At 38.2% G+C, this 20,415-nt stretch overlaps 1 protein-coding gene across 5 annotated transcripts in view; it reads left to right on the top strand.

Annotated features, from left to right (window-relative positions):
• The window catches only part of hdac5 (histone deacetylase 5), a 78,705-nt gene extending 59,708 nt beyond the window's left edge, over positions 1-18,997 (top strand). For 2 of the 5 annotated variants that reach the window (XM_039686083.2, XM_039686079.2), the window contains 18 exons: positions 530-649; positions 1,303-1,543; positions 2,889-3,112; positions 3,220-3,504; positions 7,916-8,081; positions 8,167-8,300; positions 9,157-9,277; positions 9,817-9,866; positions 11,128-11,235; positions 11,354-11,409; positions 11,657-11,744; positions 11,860-11,979; positions 12,294-12,391; positions 12,536-12,654; positions 12,982-13,115; positions 14,068-14,152; positions 14,889-15,045; positions 15,123-18,997. In XM_039686083.2, the coding sequence (XP_039542017.1) occupies positions 530-649; positions 1,303-1,543; positions 2,889-3,112; positions 3,220-3,504; positions 7,916-8,081; positions 8,167-8,300; positions 9,157-9,277; positions 9,817-9,866; positions 11,128-11,235; positions 11,354-11,409; positions 11,657-11,744; positions 11,860-11,979; positions 12,294-12,391; positions 12,536-12,654; positions 12,982-13,115; positions 14,068-14,152; positions 14,889-15,045; positions 15,123-15,162 (2,346 nt within the window). In that variant the 3' untranslated portion in view covers positions 15,163-18,997. The remainder of the gene's footprint in view (positions 1-529; positions 650-1,302; positions 1,544-2,888; positions 3,113-3,219; positions 3,505-7,915; positions 8,082-8,166; positions 8,301-9,156; positions 9,278-9,816; positions 9,867-11,127; positions 11,236-11,353; positions 11,410-11,656; positions 11,745-11,859; positions 11,980-12,293; positions 12,392-12,535; positions 12,655-12,981; positions 13,116-14,067; positions 14,153-14,888; positions 15,046-15,122) is intronic. The other 3 variants (XM_039686082.2, XM_039686080.2, XM_039686081.2) reach the window with 3 other exon arrangements.
• Positions 18,998-20,415: the final 1,418 nt, after the last annotated feature.

Here is a 20,415-nt window from a genome sequence, read left to right as displayed (position 1 = left end):
TTCGTGTACTGTAGTGTGGACCATCTCACATTTTAAAGCATTTGAGATCATTTTAGCTGAGCTTCGTTATACGTTTTTTCCTCCCCAATCAACTTTTTATTCAAATTACGAATGTTTGGAATGGCCCATTTTACTTAGCAATTCACTAACAAATATATTTTGTAACAGGGTGTGAAACATTTGCTTCCCTTCTTCCTTTATAAAGGACAATGAGGACAGTTTTTTTTACAGAATGAGTGAATTATCTAATTAAACTCCACACTGCTATTATTTTGAACACGCCCCTTTCAATTAATAAGTCAATTACTCAGAACAAGCAGCGTGCATGTCATGACAGTTGGGTCTGTTCTTTTTCTTTAACACGACTACATCTACAAGTAAAAGATCTGCAGTGCAGAAAAAATCACTACTAAATAACAATGGTTCATCAGGTTACTGATTTTGTACTGCTATTTTTCTTTACACAACTGTAGGTCTCGTTGTTTGTCCTATGGGACTTATGACTTTTTCTCGTTTTCTCATTCGGCAGCAGTTGCGTTCTCTGCATCAGTCTTTGACTGGGGATGGGACACCAAGTCCCCTGAGCCTCTACACCTCTCCATCTCTGCCCAACATCTCTCTGGGACTGCCTGCCAACGCACACATCACGGTAAGTGTCCTCTGCTAAAGCCTGGTGGCTTTGTGATAGTTGAGATGATTCAGAGTTTGCAAGTGGTGTAGGCTGAACCCTAGTGGGCTTGCTAGATTATTTGGGTGGTTTCACACTAGGGCTTTTGGTTTAGTCTCAAGAGTTTGGTTGAACTGATTTTCCGAAGTCAGATGCACACCATTAAACCGCACCCTATTCTGCTTGAAAATGTGGTCTTGGGAACGGTTCATTACCCAAAAGTATGTCAAAGGATGAAGAGCGGGGCAGTTGGAATGGAATCGAACCTGTTCTGGTTTGGTCCAATCAATGGAAACACTTATAGTGGCAAAAAAACAGCTCAACATTTCACTAGAAATGTCTAAATCAATAAGATCAGTGTACAAACAACCAACTGTATAAAATTAACCTGCATCTTTACTTTCTGCTAGATCAAATGGACAGTTAATGCCATTCATTAATCAGGACTTTCAGTATCTCTTAAACATATTTTACTAAATTGTTCTGGGTATTGGAAATTATATTACTCAAGAAACACTTTTAGAAGAAATTTAAACAGTCAACCCTGAATCCGTTTTTTATATAGGTTTACCAACCAACCAACATTATTCCCAAGTCTGCAGAATAAATTTTCATTCTCTTCTTCTCTACTCTAGGCCCCCCAGAAACTCAGTCCCCAGCAGGAGGCAGAGCGGCAGACAATCCAGGGTTTGCGTCAAGGTGGGGCACTGACAGGGAAGTTCATCAGCACATCGTCCCTACCGACGTGCCTTCCCACCGGGGCATCCCATGACCCTGAGCCCCCTTCCGCCTCTAATAGCCACAGTAGCCATTCCTCGCTGCTCCAGCACGTCCTACTCTTGGAGCAGGCTCGTCAACAGAGTGCACTTCTCGCAGGTACAAACAAAAACGTATAGAATCTTACCTCAAATGCACTGTTTTTAGCTTTGGGTAAAAACATCAACATGCGTTGTTCTGGCAATAAGAAGTCAAGGGACGATACATACTTCCCCGTGTTGCATGTAGTTGACCTGAAAGAGAAAATGGACCATAGATAGAGAAAATGTGTTAATGCCCACTGTAGTATCCCTTGAGACAGCACATTGTTTAGAAATAGAGCCCGACCGATAAAGGATTTTGAAGGCCGATACCGATACAAATATTTTTTGGCTTTAAAATCCGATATTCCGATATATCAGCCGATATTTTTTATTTTATTTCAGAAACGCGCAACAAAACATTAACAGATTTCCATAACATTAGTAGTTATTTATGAGTTTTAACTAAAATAATATGATAATGCATTTTAAAAAGAAACTTGTTTCTTTTATTGTCACAATAGAACAGACTGTTGATAGTGGCATTAGCTATCTTTGTGGTTAGCTAGTCTATGATGAGCCATAATTTAGCAATGGATTACGTCATACAGCAAATTGTAAAACATTTTCAATATAACAGGCCAATGAGAGATGGTACGTCTCATTGTTATAACTGTCTCGCGCTATTAAAGAAATACTTCAGTGACATTGTCAAAAGTTAAAAGGACAGTCAGTCAACTACACTGTAACAACGTAACGTAATTATTACTAGCTAATTCTGCTTCACTCTCGGCTTCTTTAACTGCAGCAAAACTGGACATTATAGTCACAAATTTTGTCATGCTTATTTGAGTTAAGAGAACTGATGGGGATGTTCTTTTAATTGTTATTCAAGCAATGTATGTATCGTGACCAACTCAACGGGTGTTGCCAACAGGGACGGTGTAGAGTGCCTTCTGGTGGACATGGTTCAAGCGTGTTTCGTCCGTTTTTATTTTATTTTTGAAATATTCATTTATCGGCCATTGTAACTGCCGACACCGATAGTTTGGAAAATGCCTAATATCGTCCGATAATATTGGCCTGCCGATATTTCGGTCTGACTCTATTAAGAAATAAGCAACGTGCAAAATGGAGCATGTGTAGATAGAACAGTCTATGTCTAGTGTAAATACTTTTTCAGGCTTGTTTCAGGCCTTATGGTCATACTTTACCTATTTTTCCTTTGTCATTTTGATGACTTGCTAATATAGCTAACATTATGGTTGTTAATATTAGTATGTTAGTATGTCGGTTGCCCAAGAAGATTGTGTGTGAAAAAGAAATGTGAAAGTCATGGTACTTCTGTACCATACTTACTGGAATGTCCAAACAAAGTTAATCTGGGAATTTGTATTAGCTCACACTTTATCTTTAACCCACAGTTCCCATGTACGGACAGTCTCCGCTGGTAACGGGTGAGCGAGTGTCCAACAGCATGCGTACAGTAAATAAGTTGCCTAGGCACCGACCGCTGAGCCGTACTCAGTCAGCGCCCCTGCCGCAAACACCACAGGCCCTGCAGCACCTCGTAATGCAACAGCAGCATCAGCACTTCCTAGAGAAACAGAAACACTACCAGCTACATAAGGTAGAGGGAGCTCTGATGGTATGTTTGATGCTCTGGCCAGCATTTATTCAAGCAAAACACTTCTTTTGGTTTATGTGGTTGGAACGATTTAGTAAAAGTTGCTAACGAGCCCCACCTTTGTTTAGATCCTCTCCAAAGGGGTGGAGCTTCCAAGACAGCCTCCCACTCACCCAGAGGAGACGGAGGAGGAGCTTACGGAAACCACAGAAATGCAAGACGAGCGAGGGGAGGGGGCTGATCATGTAAGGGAGGGGCTACAGAAAGAGAGCTCTGGTGAGACCACACCCCCTTCGGAACGTCTGGTCCAGTTTAAGGGAGAAAGCACAGAAAGTGACTTGGAGGAAGAAGATGATGATGATGAAGCCATTGAACTAAGGGAATGTGATGAAGAGGGCGCTCCCTATGGCCAGGTGAGGAATTACAGCATGTTGCCTTTTTTAAACTGAGGCTTTTGTTTGTAAGTTAAAGGTGAAGAGTATTAAATTCTGCAGCACTAGTGTCATTAAATGGAATTGCAAAAATGGTTTTCAAAGAGGTTTCTGAAAGCCATCATCTGCGATAGGTCACCATTGGTATTTACATGGGGAAAAATTACACACACAACCTTTAAATGTGATTTTCTGTGCCATCAACATATACTTTGCATGGTTTAGCTAGTTTCTTGAACTTCTAAGGATCTCTAAACTTCTAATACTACTGTTAACCTTTGTCTACCATTCCAATAACAACTGATATGGCCAGCTTTCTATATATATGTATATCCCTTTCTCCTTTATTGCCGTTCCCCATCCCCATTCTATTTTGCATAACATGCAAAGCAATCAAAACTTATTCAGAAACTTCAACTTTTTTGCCGAGTGAGCAAGGCAGAGCAGTGACTATGTATGAGTCACTATTCATATGCACCTGTGCAACTTAGCTTAGTGTTTCCTTTGATATGAAACATGTTTTTTATCGTTATTATTTTTTGTTTAGTAAACTACAAGCAGCTTTGCTTCAAACTTGTGTGGATTTCGTGTTTTTGTTCAGCTTTTAAGATCCATCTGAACGTCTTTCCGATGCTTCTGTCACTGCACATTTCGAGAGCTTAAGTGCGTAGGCAAGTTCCTGATGAGAATTTGCGACACACATGCGGGGGCTTGGTGACTGGAGATCGAGGGTATCCCTCTCAACCAGAGCGATTGCAGCTTTTTCGCCCCCTGAAAAGGAGGGATTAAAGAGGAAGATTGCTCTCTTCTCTTCCTCCCACCAGTGACTCACCACTGGAGGCTGGAGGGGAGCGGACGAGAAGAGGGAAAAATAAACGTATAAATAATTGCTAGATGGGAAGACGCAATGAACTCGACTTGGTGGAGGTTCCTCTGAGAGCAAAGGTTTATCTAGTTTGCGGTGCTTGCTTAGGTGTTTAGCTTTAGGGTTTTGCTGTTGCTCATACTTCTGAGTTAGAGATTTAAACAAACCCTATCTCAAATGATTAAACTTTGATATGAAACTAAGGCATCTAGGAACCAGAAAAGGCTTAAGGCAAGCTTTTGCCACCTGAGCTAAAAACAATTCTTAGCGTTGTGCTGCCATTAGTAGCAAGCAACATTCACATTTTGTTCAGAAAATGAAAAAATAAGTTTTTGTCAAAGAGCCCATTTTCATAGAGCTGCACTTTTATTCTTAGATTTATACTTATCTTGTAAAAAATATAATGGTTTTACCATCTGATACAATCAGTGTACTATGGTGATTTTTAAAGGTTGAGCTCTTAAAATTGAGAACAAATTGGGGAAAGTCGTATAATTGTATATGATTGGTTTGTGCGATAAAGCCCACCTCTTGTTTTCATACGCGTTCTCGAATTGGTCTGAATGAACAAAATTAAGGCGTTAATTGGAATACTAATTAAAAAGTATGTAAAACACCCACTTAGATATCACCGCTTTGTCATGTCAAAATCAAACTTGAAATTTCCTAAAAACATAGGCAATAGTTGTGGCTTTTTTTGAGTTAGCAATTAGCTTGGTGAAATCAATGTTAAAGTAATGTTTTTTTAACATGAAAAATGCGACAACGTTAAGTGTAACTGGGACATGAATTTACATTTGATTTATATATATATATATAAAAAATGGTCTCCCCATTTCAGAAAACTTAGATTGCATTATGTATTCCAGCTTATGCATTCGTTTGCATTTGCAGATATAATCCTCGAAAAGAGCTAATTTTGACCTGGTCGAGACTGTTTTTCAAAGATGGCTCCTGCCTGTTTACGCGAAGTAGGCTGTCTTTATAAAATCTTCTTATTAAACGGTCTGTACACTTACAACGTTCTCAATGCTAGGGACCCTCACTATGTTACCGTGTTAGTGTAGGACACTATTTTGAGTCTTGTTAGTAGCAGTTACTAGCGATTTTTATTTTTCATTACTCTATGCCCTATATACTAGCATCACAAGCTAAACAGTTTTTAGAGATAAAACTCTAGTTTTATCTCTAAAAACTAGTCAGGGGTATGTTTTCCGAAAGCATCGTTAGCCAACTATGGTCGCAAGTTCCGTCGTTTTCCAATAGAGTTCAATGGAAATTGCGACCAACTTGCGACCATAGTTGGCTAACGATACTTTCGGGAAACGCACCCCTGGATGGTGATGGCGCAGTGGATAAGACGCATGCCTTTGGTGTGAAAGACCTGGGTTGGTTGGACACCAATGTGTCTCTGAGCAAGACACTTAAACCCTAGTTGCTCCAGAGGCGTGCAACCTCTGACGTATATAGCAATTGTAAGTCGCTTTGGATAAAAAGCGTCAGCTAAATGCATACATACATACAAATCTCAGAGAACGGTTGACTAGGTACCAATGTCTTATTAGACCAAAGGTTCATTTTGCGTCGGAGTTGTCCTTTAAAACAAACCCCTGGTTGTGGGGAGGAAGGAAAAACAAATGAATGAGTGAGAGTGAATGAGAGGGAGAGGGATTTATTGAAAGAAGAGCAACACCCTCCTCCTTGCGCTCACTCTGCCTGCAATCATTGAGAAAAATGTTCAAAAGAGCACAGCATTAGAATTCAGCCTGCATCCTCCTCGCGCAGCAGCAGGCTCACACACTCACACACATCTACACATATACTCCTCCGTGAATGGACCTTCTCTGACTCATCTCTCCTTGGTGATTCATCTCCTCCTCCGGACCCCGCCCGCCTTTGCTGCCCTGCACTTCACACCCAATCACAGCCCACCAGGGTGACGTGACACGCCGCAGTGTGTGTTTGTGTGTGTCTGTTATATGGTGACATGCTGTCACCATTGAGGCAGCGATATACGAAACACTCCATGTCACTTTGGTCAGTCACGGCCCCTAGCTGGCCTTTCCTTCTCATTAAAACACACCCACCTACATCCTTGTGTGTGTGTGTGTGTGTGTGTGGATGCCTCTGCTTGCTGCTGAGTGTCTTGAATACAAATTGAGCCCCCGTCACCAGCCATAGTGAGAGAGACAGATGCTGCATAGCTTTAGTGTCTCGAATAAAGAGAGAGTTGGTATGAAGAAGGGAATTGTGGATTAATGTGTGTGTCTGTGTGTGTTGACATAACTTCAACCTCAAGGTTTCATGCTAGTAAGAAGAATCCATCTCGCATGGGCCTCCATTGCACGTTGTACTGCATCAGCGGCTGTCTCGCTGCTCACGCACACACGTTCATTCCGCTCGTTTGATATAGAGCAGACTCTAGGGCTGTTTACTGCTAATAACTTTTGAGTTGTTTTTTGGCAAATGTTCGCTGGGTTTCTTTGACATGCTCCAGACCGTCTACTTGATGTACATGTACATCATGCACTGATGTTTAGTCTGTTATGATCTTAACTTGCTCTTTACACTCACTCACTCATGTGCTATTTTAGAAGTATTTATATAGAATTATAATCTTTATTAATATTTAGTTTTATAAGTGTTCATTTTAATTTTTGTTAAAGTTTGTGTCATTTTGTTTTTTGCTTTTGTCAATTTGATGTTTTACTAGTAGCTCTTTATTATTAGCTCTTGTTTTTTGTATTTCTGTAGCTTTCAATTTGATTAGAGATTTACTTTTAGTAATTTTAGGACTTTATTTTCTAAAGTTATATATTTAACAAGGCAATTTTGACAAGGCATTCAATTTTGTTTTTAATTTTATATTTATTATTATTGTTATTAGGGGTTCAAGCACAAAAAGTGCCATTTAGTCATTTAGAAAAGGGGCATAACAGAATACACTCAAAAGCCTTTGATTCCTAAAGGAAAACTCAGAACTTAACAAAAAATGTTGAGAGCATAATGTGTCATAATAACAAGAAAGTTTGATGGAGATCGGATAGGTGACGCCATAACTGTTAAAAATCATATATTACCATATATTTCCTGTTAAATTTCCTTTTTTAGCTGTAAATGGTCATTTCCATCTATTTTGTCAATGGTTACATGCTTGCTAAATTAAAACTTAAAAACTTTTGATGCTTTAGTGCTTAAAGGCCTTAAATGCTTGAATAAATGCTTTTACATTGATGTGACTGTGTCCATGTTTCTGATTGGTTGATCTTCAAGTGACTCCAAAAAGGTTGTTTTTTTTTTAAACTGAATTACATGAAATATTGTTGATCGTGTACTGAACCTAATGAAACTGTACTGAAGTAAATTGAGCTGAACTTATTTAGAGTGTAAAGAATAAAACAGTACTGTACCATAGAAAACTGAATTCAGTTGTTCTGACAAGAACCGAATCAAAGTGTGCTGAACTAAATCAAACTGAGATGAACTGAACTGGAATGAATTAATGATGATTGTGTGCTTTTTCCACAGTATTTGGACCAGCAGCATGTGCAGCAACTGAATGTGTTCCAGGCCTCCCTGTCCATCACAGGGATGCCCCACAGACCCCTGGGAAGGGCACAGTCGTCGCCCGTCACGTCTAGTCTTAAATCAGCACCCCTGAACGAGGTGCCCATTAAGCATCTCTTCACAACAGGTACGCTGCACTGCTGTCCATCAGTCGAACGTGACAATATCCTTAGTAGATTGTGTTTTTAATAATTTCCTTACTCTCTCTGCAGGGCTGGTGTATGACACCTTCATGCTAAAGCACCAGTGCATGTGTGGGAACACACACATCCATCCCGAACACGCCGGTCGCATTCAGAGTGTTTGGTCTAGGCTGCAGGAAACGGGCCTGCTTGGTCGCTGTGAGGTGAGTGCGCCACCTTCTGGATGGGTGGAAGAATTGGCCAGACACAATCAACGGGAAGCTTCATGTTAAAGCTCATCTTTTTTTTTTCGTTAAAAAAACAACACCGCTCCATGTACCTGAAAATTCAGCTCTTTCTGTTCAAAAAGTTTGGGTTAATTAATACTTTTATTTAGCAAGGACACCGTAATTAAAGGTGACATGAGGAAAGTCATTTATTTTGCAAAAGATTTCTATTTCAAATAAATGCTGTTCTTTTAAACGTTTTATTCATCAAAGAATCCTGAAAAAAATATCTTTGCGTCACGGTTTACACAAAATATTAATCAGCAATATTAAGCAGTATTAAAAAAAGGTTTCTTGAGCAGCAAATCATATTAGTATGATTTCTGAGGGATCATGAGACTGGAGTAATGGTGCTGAATTGTTTTGAAAACATTTTTAAAAATGTATTAAAGTAATATAATAATATTTCACAATTTACTGTTTTTACAGATTTTACTGTATAAATGCAGCCTTGGTGAGAATGAAACACTTCTTTCAAGAGCATGAGAAAATCTTAGTGCACACAACTTTTGAGCAGCATATTTTTTTAAATATAAGATCATTTAAGCAATCATTTAGTGGTAAAAATGTACAGCTATTGTTTACAATGTAATTCAGGGATCCGTCAGTAAGGGAAAATCTGAAAATATTATGCAATTTTAAACAAAACTGCTGAATATTTTATAATGGCTCAGTCATTCTACCAATCAAAATCACTTTTTACAAATAACTGTAAAGATAACGAGCCCTTTGTAGTGATTTGGTAAATCATGGATGCTGTCTCAATGTACTTTCTATGTTTGTTTGTGTGCAGAGGATCAGGGGAAGGAAGGCCACACTGGATGAAATCCAAACCGTTCATTCTGAGTACCACACGCTGCTCTACGGCACCAGTCCACTGAACCGACAGAAACTGGACAGCAAGAAACTTTTAGGTGTGCTTTAGAAGCTCTCTGTTGTGATGTGTGAACGGAGTTTCTGCCGTCTTGATTTTAGGACACCAAAACAGGATTCTCCTCCTAGTACACCATCCACAAAAAGCTTCCCTTGCTTGCTTTCTATTTGATGGGTTGCTTAAGCAAACCTCCTTTGACAGACGCCTAGGCTTTTTTTAGGTCCTAGACATTTGCCCACCCCCGCTTCTGAGTCACCAGCAAAGTGTGTGTGTGTGTGTGTGTGTGTGTGTGTGAGGGTGAGAAGGTTCAGCTACGGACAGAATTGCCATCACCACCTCCACTTTTATGTGAGACGCAATTTAAAGAAATGCGGACTGTTTTGACCTTGAGTGCTCTTTGTTGAACAGTGAGACAGATGATAGTTGTGTCAGCGTCCTCCAATGAACATCCTTGAGACTGAATAAGTTGTGTCAATTATGTCATTACCTGAATAGATAATATGTGAACAACAGATGTGTGCCTCAACATAACACTCCTTCAGATCAGCTTCTAATTTTCAGCTTTTTTTAATTTTCTAGGCCCAATAAGTCAGAAAATGTACGCTGTCCTACCGTGTGGAGGCATTGGGGTACGTTTTTCCATTTTTCTGTCCATTCGTCCAACTTACATATAATAAAGAATGAAATGGCATTCACGTTGCATTTAACTCTATGTACTTTGTTTATGTGTAAACAAAACAGAATACATCTGGATTTGTTTGGATTGTGAAATGTAGATATTATTATTTTTTGGTTATTATTGTTAATATTATAATTAAAGGCACACTATGTAATTGTTGGCCCTCTAGCAGTAAAAAACAAAACGAAATGCATTTTTCAGAAGAACATTGTTTTGTTTGTGCTTCTGCTCTGCGTGACTGTTTAATGAAATGACTCTCACAATAGATAATGCTTTACAATGAACTACGTTATATAGCTATTAGCTACATATGGCAATTTATCTGTCCAATAAAATACCTTTCTCACCTGAATAATAAAAACGCAATCTACATGTGATTTCAAACAGTTTAAATCCTTCGGTTCTTACCATCTCCGAAAAGCCAATGTTGATTTTGGTTTTATTACGAGCTTTGTTGCAATCTCCTTTTGCCAGCAGACCCTCCTCTGTTCTGCCTTTTTTTTAAATGAGTGATTCTCTGAAGGTTCAAGTTTTAGCGGCTCCATGTTAATCTTTCTCGCTCGTTGTGACTAAACTACGCCACTGCCAAATGTGTCAAAGTAGCAGGAGAAACGTTTCTCTATTTACGGATATGATGAGACACGCTCAAACGAATCACGCAAGTACGCAATTTCCTGTGAAAAACCATCCCACTCGGCCTAAAGTATAAATAATTATAATAAGCTTACCATAGTGAATCAGGGTAAGACAAAAATCATTTTGGAAGGTTTGCTTATTTATTTACTCATTATTTAATTTTTTTTTTTCATTTTAAACAAAAAGTTACATAGTGCACCTTTAATGATAATGTTTTACTTTAATGTTATAATTTAATATAATAATAATAATAATATATTTTTATAATAATATTTGTATGTATTATTATTATTATTATTATTATATTCAATTGTTTAAAATACTTAAAAAGTTAAATAATAATTATAATACTCACTATTAGTTAAGTATAATATTAAAATAAAAAAATAAAAACATTGAAATAGTAACAATAATAATTATTATTGATGTTCATACTTAATTTTGCACTAATGAATTGTCCCCAATAAAACTATGGAGATTTATTAAGGAAGTGAATAGGATCAATTGTGAGTTCCTCAGTTTGTGACTGTAGATCATTAAAACAATGATATGTAACATGATTTTATGTCCTGCAGGTGGACAGCGACACAGTGTGGAATGAGATGCACTCGTCAGGTGCCGTCCGGATGGCGGTGGGCTGCGTCATCGAGCTGGCCTTTAAAGTTGCTGCTGGGGAGCTGAAGGTTCATATTCACTTCTCTTACCACGGATTTGTGTATATTTGATGTGCTGGAATAAATATAATTTGCTTATATTACATCTCATTTTCTTCTGTTCTTCCTTCTCTTCTATTTTTGCTAGAACGGTTTTGCGGTGGTGCGTCCTCCTGGTCATCATGCTGAAGAATCCACTGCCATGTAAGTAGTTTGAAACCACTCTTAAATTGAGAGTCTGTATAGAATGTTTCATTTCAAATATTTTAATGTCATTTAAAGCCGTTTACTTTATCATGTTTATTCTACATAAACATCCCCACATGTTGAACATTGGATTGCTTTATGTTATGCTTGTGTGGGGCCAGATGTTTGATATCTAGATGTACTGTATAAATGATTCATGTGCGTTCACATAAACGAGTCCACTGCTCTGTGTGTGTCTTGGCAGGGGTTTTTGTTTCTTCAACTCGGTGGCCATCACTGCCAAACTCCTGCAGCAGAAACTCGGGGTGGGCAAGATCCTAATCATAGACTGGGTGAGTTTTTAGGGTGAGCTCCATGCGATACACAGTCTCCTGTGATGTTAAAGTGTTAATTTTGATGAATAAGAAGATTAAAATCTTCTCTAAAAGATTTCAATTCTTTTCATAGGATATTCACCATGGAAACGGGACCCAGCAGGCTTTTTATAATGACCCCAATGTGCTCTACATTTCCTTGCACCGTTATGACGATGGCAACTTTTTCCCAGGCAGTGGCGCTCCTATGGAGGTAACAACATTTGAAGATGCTTAAAGGGATAGTTCCCCCAATGAATTGAATTTCTATCATCATTTACTCGCCCTCGAGTTTTTCCAAACCTGTATGAGTTTCTTTTTTCTTCTGAACACAAAGAAGATATTTTGAAGAATATGGGTGATAAAATGGGTGTTGACTTCCAAAGAATGGAAAAAAACATACTGTGGAAGTCAATGGGATCCATCAACTGTTTGGTCAATGAAATTCTTCAAAATATATATCCCTTTAATTTGTGAATCTTCCTGTAGCATATGACCAAAACTGGTTTTCTCATGGGATCTTTATAGGTAGGTGTGGGTCCAGGAGAGGGCTTCAACGTCAACATTGCCTGGACTGGCGGAGTGGAGCCACCTATGGGTGATGTGGAGTATCTGACTGCCTTCAGGTGAGACATGCACTTGGGGGAAAAATGCTAAAAATAACTCTCTTTCAACATTAAAAACATTTTTTTTTTCTGAACCCATTACATGGTTTGAGGAGCTGTGCAGATCATTTGTAGTTCAAACACTTCCTGTCTGTGTGCTTGTAGAACGGTGGTGATGCCCATAGCCAATGAGTTCTCCCCGGATGTGGTGCTAGTGTCAGCCGGCTTTGATGCAGTGGAGGGCCACCAGTCCCCCCTCGGTGGATACAACGTCACCGCCAAATGTGAGTTTGCTGTTTTTCTGTTTCCAGAACCAGAGGTCAGATGGCACTAATTTGTACCCCCTAATTGCATAGATGAGTTGTATTATACACATAAAAGACTATTTAAAATGCAGTCATACAAGGACTACCTAAGATCTTCTTGGTCAATAAATATTGCTGTCATACTGGTCGTACCACTAGACCATATTGACTTGATCGAACTATAGTCTTTTTCACTTTTAACCTGCATTTCTGTTAAAATTGGGGGCGTTTAAGGTTTTTCATGAAGGCTTTTGAGTTTGTTTATAGTTCATGAATCACCCAGCATGCTCCTGGCTCTCTGCATAGGTTTCGGCCATCTCACTAAGCAGTTGATGAAGTTGGCTGGTGGCCGTGTGGTTTTGGCACTGGAAGGAGGTCACGACCTCACCGCCATATGTGACGCATCTGAATCCTGCGTGGCTGCATTGCTTGGAGACGAGGTGCCCATCATTCATTCACACACATCCAACTAGCACACGATAGGATTGTATAGGATGCTCTATTTTAATTCTCATGTTCTGTTTTGGGGTCTCAGTGATAAAACAAAGGGTTAAATCTTAAATAATATCTGTCTGCTAGCATTTAATAATACCAGGGGTACATAATAAAAGATCATGTAGAGTAAATAAGTTCATTTCAAAATTGCTGTTATTATTTTTAAACGCATCATTGGTGTCTCTGGGACCCTAAACATAAAAACAGTAAGGTCAATATCAGCAGAACATGAGCTTTTAATAGCTTAAAATAAGTCACATACTCTCTTTGAGTACAGTTGGTACTACTTTAAATGTGTGTAGTATGAGTATTATACAGATGAACTACATGCGACATGTTGTCATTGTCATGTGACCTACAAGAATGAGTTGCTTCACTTCAATGCCCTTTACCAATCCTCTCTCTTCCCCTCATGGGATTGTGTCCATTGGACGTGCACTTCTCACCGCAAATAGTTGATTATCCCAGGGTTCCCACGGATCCTTGAAATCATTGAAAGTTTGTGAATCTGAAAACAAAATTCAAGGCCCTGGAAAGTTTTTGAAAATAGATACAGGTCCTTGAAAGTGCTTGAATTTATTTTGTGCAAGAGCTTTTCCCTCCGGTCTGCTAATGTGTTATTTCACCTACACTTCAGGGCCTATGCACACTAGCTTGCTTGATTTACAACAGTTGCTCACATTTATGCGTTACGTTAAGTGTTTCCCATCTACACTATGTTGTCCCCACATTAAGTACTTGAATTTGAGGGTGTTGGAACTGGAAAGTCCTTAAAAGGTCCTTGACTTTGAAGTTAACCAAGTAGTAGTGTAGTGTTCCTGCGGGTGAAATAAACTTAAATTATTTTATTTCTTGATCTATTAATGTTTTGTGTGTGTGTGTGTGTGTGTGTTGCAGTTGGATCCTCTGCCACTAATGGTACTTCAACAGAAACCGTGTCCAAAAGCAACAGCCTCTCTAGAGAGAGTCATTGAGATTCAGAGTAAGTGAGAAACCGAAGGAAACTTGGTTAAGAATTACATTAATTTCTACATTCAGTCCCTGAGAAAGTGTGTTCAGTAGGGTTTTATATTTAGAAATTTCTTTAAAGGCACACCGTGTAAGATTTTTTTGGATTAAAATATCCAAAAACCACTAGAACAATGTTATATATTTTGTTGAATTGTGTACTTGCATTATCCCACGTTTCTAAGAATGTTTAAACCCAAAGACATCATAAACCCAATGATGTCATTGATTGCGTCACCATACCCGCGTTACCCTCGATTATTTCGTAGAAACCATGCTGAGTGAACGCACAGAGTAGCATTTTAACAACTTTCATCCCACTCAAATGTATCTAATATGATAAAACATCCACATATTCCACATACACATGACTGGAATAGCTGAAGCGGCCTGTGGCCATTAGCCATCAATATGAACATTAGGTCATCCATGAATATGATTTCTGCCCGAGACCCTGTCATATCCTCCACTGGCTGTAGAGGTGAAGACAACAACTCCCATGATTCTGCGAAATCAAGGCATCATCAAGCTATGCCTTTTTAAATAAGTGACCTCTAGCAGTGAAAAATCACATAGTGTGCCTTTAATGTTTATTAGAAGCTTATTTGTTTTTGTTCAGACATAGCATAGAAAACGTTAACGTTAATCAGTTTTGAGGTCTTGATATGTAATTGCCGATCATTGTTTCTTTATCTTCTCGTGACCTGTAGGTAAACACTGGACATCTCTGCAGAGGTTGGCTCCTACAGTGGGTCAGTCCCTCCTGGACGCTCAGAGACGAGAGAAGGACGAGGCAGACACTTTGACCGCCATGGCCTCTCTCACAGTGGACAACGATCAGCAAACGACTTCCACAGAAACCAGCAGGTATCGCAACTGGAGTCCAGTCTGTTGTTATACACCAACGTTTAACATATAACTTTAGCCAATTATTTCTTCCTCAGATCTGCAGAGGAGCCAATGGAGGAGGAGCCCGTGTTGTAGAAGAGCGAGTAAAGTACATCACTGCTCCAACCTTCTCGTCCGCGTGTGCTTGGCACTGGTCACCCTGACGTCACGCCTCATGTTCCTCCTCCCAGCTCTTTGATTGGTTCCCTCGGTCCTTCACTCATTTCCAGGTGCTTGACTGACACGTTCACAGCCCACCCACTTTCGCTTTTCCGAGGTAAAGCATAGCAAACTGTTGCCGAAAGGGGATGGCAAAGGCATGATGGGTAATTGCAGGACCACTCGGTGAGGGTTGCTCAGCTGGATAGGCCGAACAATGGAGTACTCTTCAGAGAAAATCCTTTGATATTTCAATTTATCATTGTATTGAACTGGGGACGTAAAGAAGAAAATGCGACAAAACAAAAAGTAGAGGAGGAGGAAGGGAAAAACGACACGACAGCGTGTGGATGTTGTTGCTCGGAGGGCCTCGAAATAAGCTTTGTTTTCTGTACAAAGTATAAGAAATGTACAAAGCTCCAAAAAAAAAAGCCAACAAGCAGCAAAAATACTTCAGCACAAAACACACATATACACTCATTCACAAACGAACATGGTTCCCAAGAGGAACCAGATGTTCAGGTCGTGACAAAACACCTTTTGCAGACAAGTATACTCGTTTACACTGTACCGTGTCGATTATTTGGTATACTTTTGCATCTGTATGATAACCTGTTGTGAAAAGCACACAAACATATGAGAAATATAAATAAATATATATATATAAATATACATACATACATGCATACATACATACATACATATAAGCATATGTGTTTTGTGTGGACCGTATACACAATTGAACACTGAAAAATATATAAATACTTTATATCTCCTTTATGAAACATTTTCTTATCAGCTGTGGTTGTACATAGAGTAAAAGCGCCTGCAGACTTTTATCTGGAAGTGGAAGAGCGATGGTTAGCCTTTTTTTTCCCAGAAGCATTTCTTTCTTTCTTTTTTCAGAGAAAACAGTACTTTTTTTGGAATATACAGCTTTGCTATAACATGCTCGCACATAAACTTAAATAACGGCAACCCATCCGTTTTACGACAAAGGTGTAAAATACGGAGAAAGGATTTTCAAAGCGTCAATCTCGACCTTCGTGGAGAACGAGGAAAGACGCGTTGTGGTAATGTCTGAAGAAAGACTTCTCCTTTTTTTTTTTTCAAAGAACTTGGTGCCTTTTATACTAAGGAAAACATTACCAATACTTAACAAAAATCGCAAATCCTCAGAGTTAACGTTCATTGATTTGTGTTGATTTTCAAATTGCCTTAATTTTTTCAAAGAAAAGTAATTTCAGCCATGAACCACAGAGCAGCACAAAAAGATTATCATCTTCCTCTCTGCCCCGGTTTCTTTTCTTTCTTTCTCATTGTTTTCCTTTTTTTTTTTTTAAGATGTAAATGTTGTGTTCTTGGAAAAAGGGTTTGATACTCCTCCTTTTTTATTTCACTGTTAACGAAAGAACGAAATTCAGCGATTGTTTTATTTATCAGTCCTGTGCGATAGACTAGCACATGACGTGATTCGTTTGGAAACACTGACAATGTCGTGACCAACTTCCTGTTTGTTTTCTTTATATTAACGCCACCTTCCTTTATACATGTATTTGTTTGGCTCCCTTACACTTTATTTCCATTGGCGAGAGAGTGTTAGCGGTGACTTTTTTTATTAAAACATTTCCTTTTTTTTGTACAAAAATGTAAACGAAAACAAGAAAAGAGTCAGTGTTAATTTCATCGTTTGATTTGAAGTATTCTCTGATAAGGAATGTACAGCGTGGTACAGATATTATTGATGATGTTGATTTATGTCACTGTGCAGTGCATTTGGCATTGTCCTTTTTCAGGATTTAAGGATATATTTTTTTTCCGGCAATAAGAGTGACTAGGCTACCACTTTTTTTTGTTTAATACTGAAATACTACAACCTTTTGGTCATCTTTTGATATAGCTTTTGTGCTATGAATATGGTTATTTTTCACCAGACTAATTAGTATTGTTCATAACAGTTTGTTGTATGCTGATTAATCACTTGTGCACTTGTGGATGAAATGCAACGGCTTGTTTATGACCCTGAAATAATCATCCTTTATTACATTTTCACTGTGTGACAACAGTTTTGGGGGGCCAAATTCGATTTAATCTACTGCGTCTTTATTCAGCAATGTCACAGAAGCAACATTACTCGGTCTGAGAGGTGACAACGTGTCTAATGGCAAGTACTTTCAGTGAGACTGAACTGGGTCTCAAACATCGTGCACTAATTCTACACTGTAGGTCCGAACCTAATTGTGTTTTTTTTTTTTTTTTTTTTCGGTTCTCAGACGCAAATTATGAGGCATTAAAAGCAAAGTGACTTATCTCAGCAAATGCGTTTAAATGACACGTGAACTCTCTCGTCAGCGTTTTTTCTTTGTGTATGTTCATTGGTTCACCGATGAACTGTTGATTTCAGTTGAAGCGACGCGTTTCTTGACTCTGCTCTCATTTGATTTATTTATTTGGAGTCAGAAATGGCTGCTAAAAGCAAGTTGCGTTGCTTCTGGATCAATGCTTGTCTCGTTGTAAATCTACGAAAAGTTAAGTACCTGCATTTTGTCTCTTCTCTTTGACAGCCTCGTAGCCTGCAAGGCAATAACAATACAAAGTGATCAAAAAAAAAAGAAAAAAGGCCAGTTTTTTCACACAACAACAGTCCTCTAAGAAGAGCCATGTCACCATTGGATAAAGTATTTAGACGTCCGAACTGTATGTTTGAAACACTAAAGTCGACTGTTTGTTTCGCGGTTAAAGAGAAACAGGAAACAAACACTTTGTGAAAATCAGGCTAACGCTAGCCTCTGTACTTAGATACTGTAATATACACTAAGAGAATTTCCCTCTTCTATGTGGCTGTCTAAATCAGGAACTACTGTGATGATCAGGTTTTGTAACGTTTGGATGTAGATCACCAACCATTTGTGCATAGTTTTGTATCTTCACCCTATATGGTGTCAAAGAGTTTATTGACCGTGCAGTTGGTGGCGAAAGCTTTTTCTCTCGTTTTAGTTTTAAGGATGAATCCAGCTGGCATGTTGGTCCCTTTTTGAGACCTGAACCTTCCCCTCGGGTGTGTTGGGTTAAGCAATACATAGAGAGGGAAAATAATCGATCAGACGTAATACAGCGTTCTTGAACAAGGCATTGAGGGGAGGCTGTTGGTTTTACGCAATGATCTTTACACAAAGAAAACAACGTGAATGGCCTTACGACGGACACCGGGAAACCTCTGTATATGTAAAAGACATCGACATTCGCAATGGAAGATAGCTTTACTGTCTCTGCCACATATTTTGCTATTGGGTAAATATGTATATTTATTGATAATTCATATGTTGTGTATATGTTGTGACCTATCGTCGAGGTTCAAAGAGTGCTTGTATATTTTTTGACTTTTTTGAAAGAGAGGTTGTGACTCCTTCACTGTCCCTTCGTTTCTTTGCTGTTCTACATCACTTGTTGTGATTGGTCGTTTCAATTTGTGAGACCTTTTAACCTTACATTTTTAAGATCCTTTCTCTCTGTCTCTCTCTCTAATCTCCTCTCTTTTTTGTCTATCTTCTGGTCATATTGATATGCAGAAGTTATCTGAAATTATCAAAGCACATTCCCTGATTTATTGTGTTCTTTCAATGCTTTCATGTTGCGACAATACAAAGGTGTGTATACTAACTGCTACACACGTGTATATAGGGTGCATATATGTGTACACATGTGCAATACACGCTATTTGAGCAATCTATTACTGTGACTATTAATCATTAAAAATTGCTGTCCCTTTGAATCTTGCGGGGGGTTTTTGTCATATCTTTATGCAACAATGAACTGCTACTACTAGGAAACCTTTGGGCCATTGGCAGTGTTGTGCAAGTTACTTCCAAACTGTAATACATTAGGTATTACTTGTTACTTTTATTTAAAAGTAATTCATTACCTTACAATATTACTGTCTCAGAATTGTAATGCGTTACATTACTCATGTATTACTTTTGAGTTACTTTCACCAAAATAACTAAGTAGAACTTAACTTTTGGGCTGTAACGAAATGAAACCAAAATCGCCATTCGCCACACGACTCAGATCCACGAACCTACAGAACATTTGAAGTTAACCACAAAACTAGTTGAGGATAAATTATTAAAAATTGGGGAAGTCCAGCATTATGGACATGACATTTGCAGTCAAAACTTGAAATAAAAATTCTCAGAAAATACATGTATTGAAACGTATATAGGCTACTTCCTTAAAGGACTCCAGACATTAGACAAATATCAGTCTATGTTTTATTTTTAATATTAGGGAAAAGACACACATTCATGCGTGACAAAAAAATAGGAGGCAAAATACATTTTTTGTAATTCTGTTAATTACACTGCGCAAATCGGATGAGGAAGGGTTGGCTCTCCAGTCTCCATAGAGCTTAAAATATTCATTTTATTTTAGTTTTCGTGTTCGCATTTATGAGGAAAAAACAATGTTACAGACACGACCACTCTGAACTGGCACTAAAAGACTGCTTTCAAACTTTCACACAGTCTGTTGCCTTTAAGAAGTAAAAGCAGACAACACACTGTAATACAACTGTAATACAAGCCTCACTGAACATGTAACGAGTAAAATATTACTGAAAATTGATTAGTAATGCCTTACACTACTGCGTTACAGCAAAAAGTAATATGTTACAGTAATGTATTACTTTTGTAATGCGTTACTCCCAACACTGGCCATTGGTGATACTGGACAAGACATTTAGTTTGTGAAATAAGTCTTTTGCCCTTTGTCTTAACTTCCTGCATTGTTGTCTAGATTTATATGCTCTTCTTATTGTCTTAAATGGGTTCAAATTGATGCATGGATATTTGTGACAAATATTTCATTTTAAAGCTAAACATAACCCTGATGCATTTGTTTTCATTCAGCTTGTCTCTATTCGTATATTTAAGATTTTGTAATATTACAATCTTCTTTAAAATAATTAAATCACTGATAATTGTCAATAATGTATTGTTACTATTATTATTATTTGTATTTTTTATTAGATTTATAATATATTTTTTATACAACTTTTTAAATATATTTTTTAATATTGTTATGTCATATTCTAATGTATTTTATGAGTAAATATTTCCATTAGTACTATGTTTTTCTGTAGCATAATAGACAATATAATATTGTTTGTGTGAGATACAAGTTTTTTTAGGT

The sequence above is a fragment of the Pimephales promelas genome, chromosome 3 (genome assembly GCF_988280905.1).
Source record: "Pimephales promelas chromosome 3, fPimPro1.hap1.1, whole genome shotgun sequence".
NCBI lineage: Eukaryota > Metazoa > Chordata > Actinopteri > Cypriniformes > Leuciscidae > Pimephales > Pimephales promelas.
The sequence above is the reverse complement of the archived record's forward strand: the minus strand, read 5'-3'. Positions and strand labels throughout refer to the sequence as shown.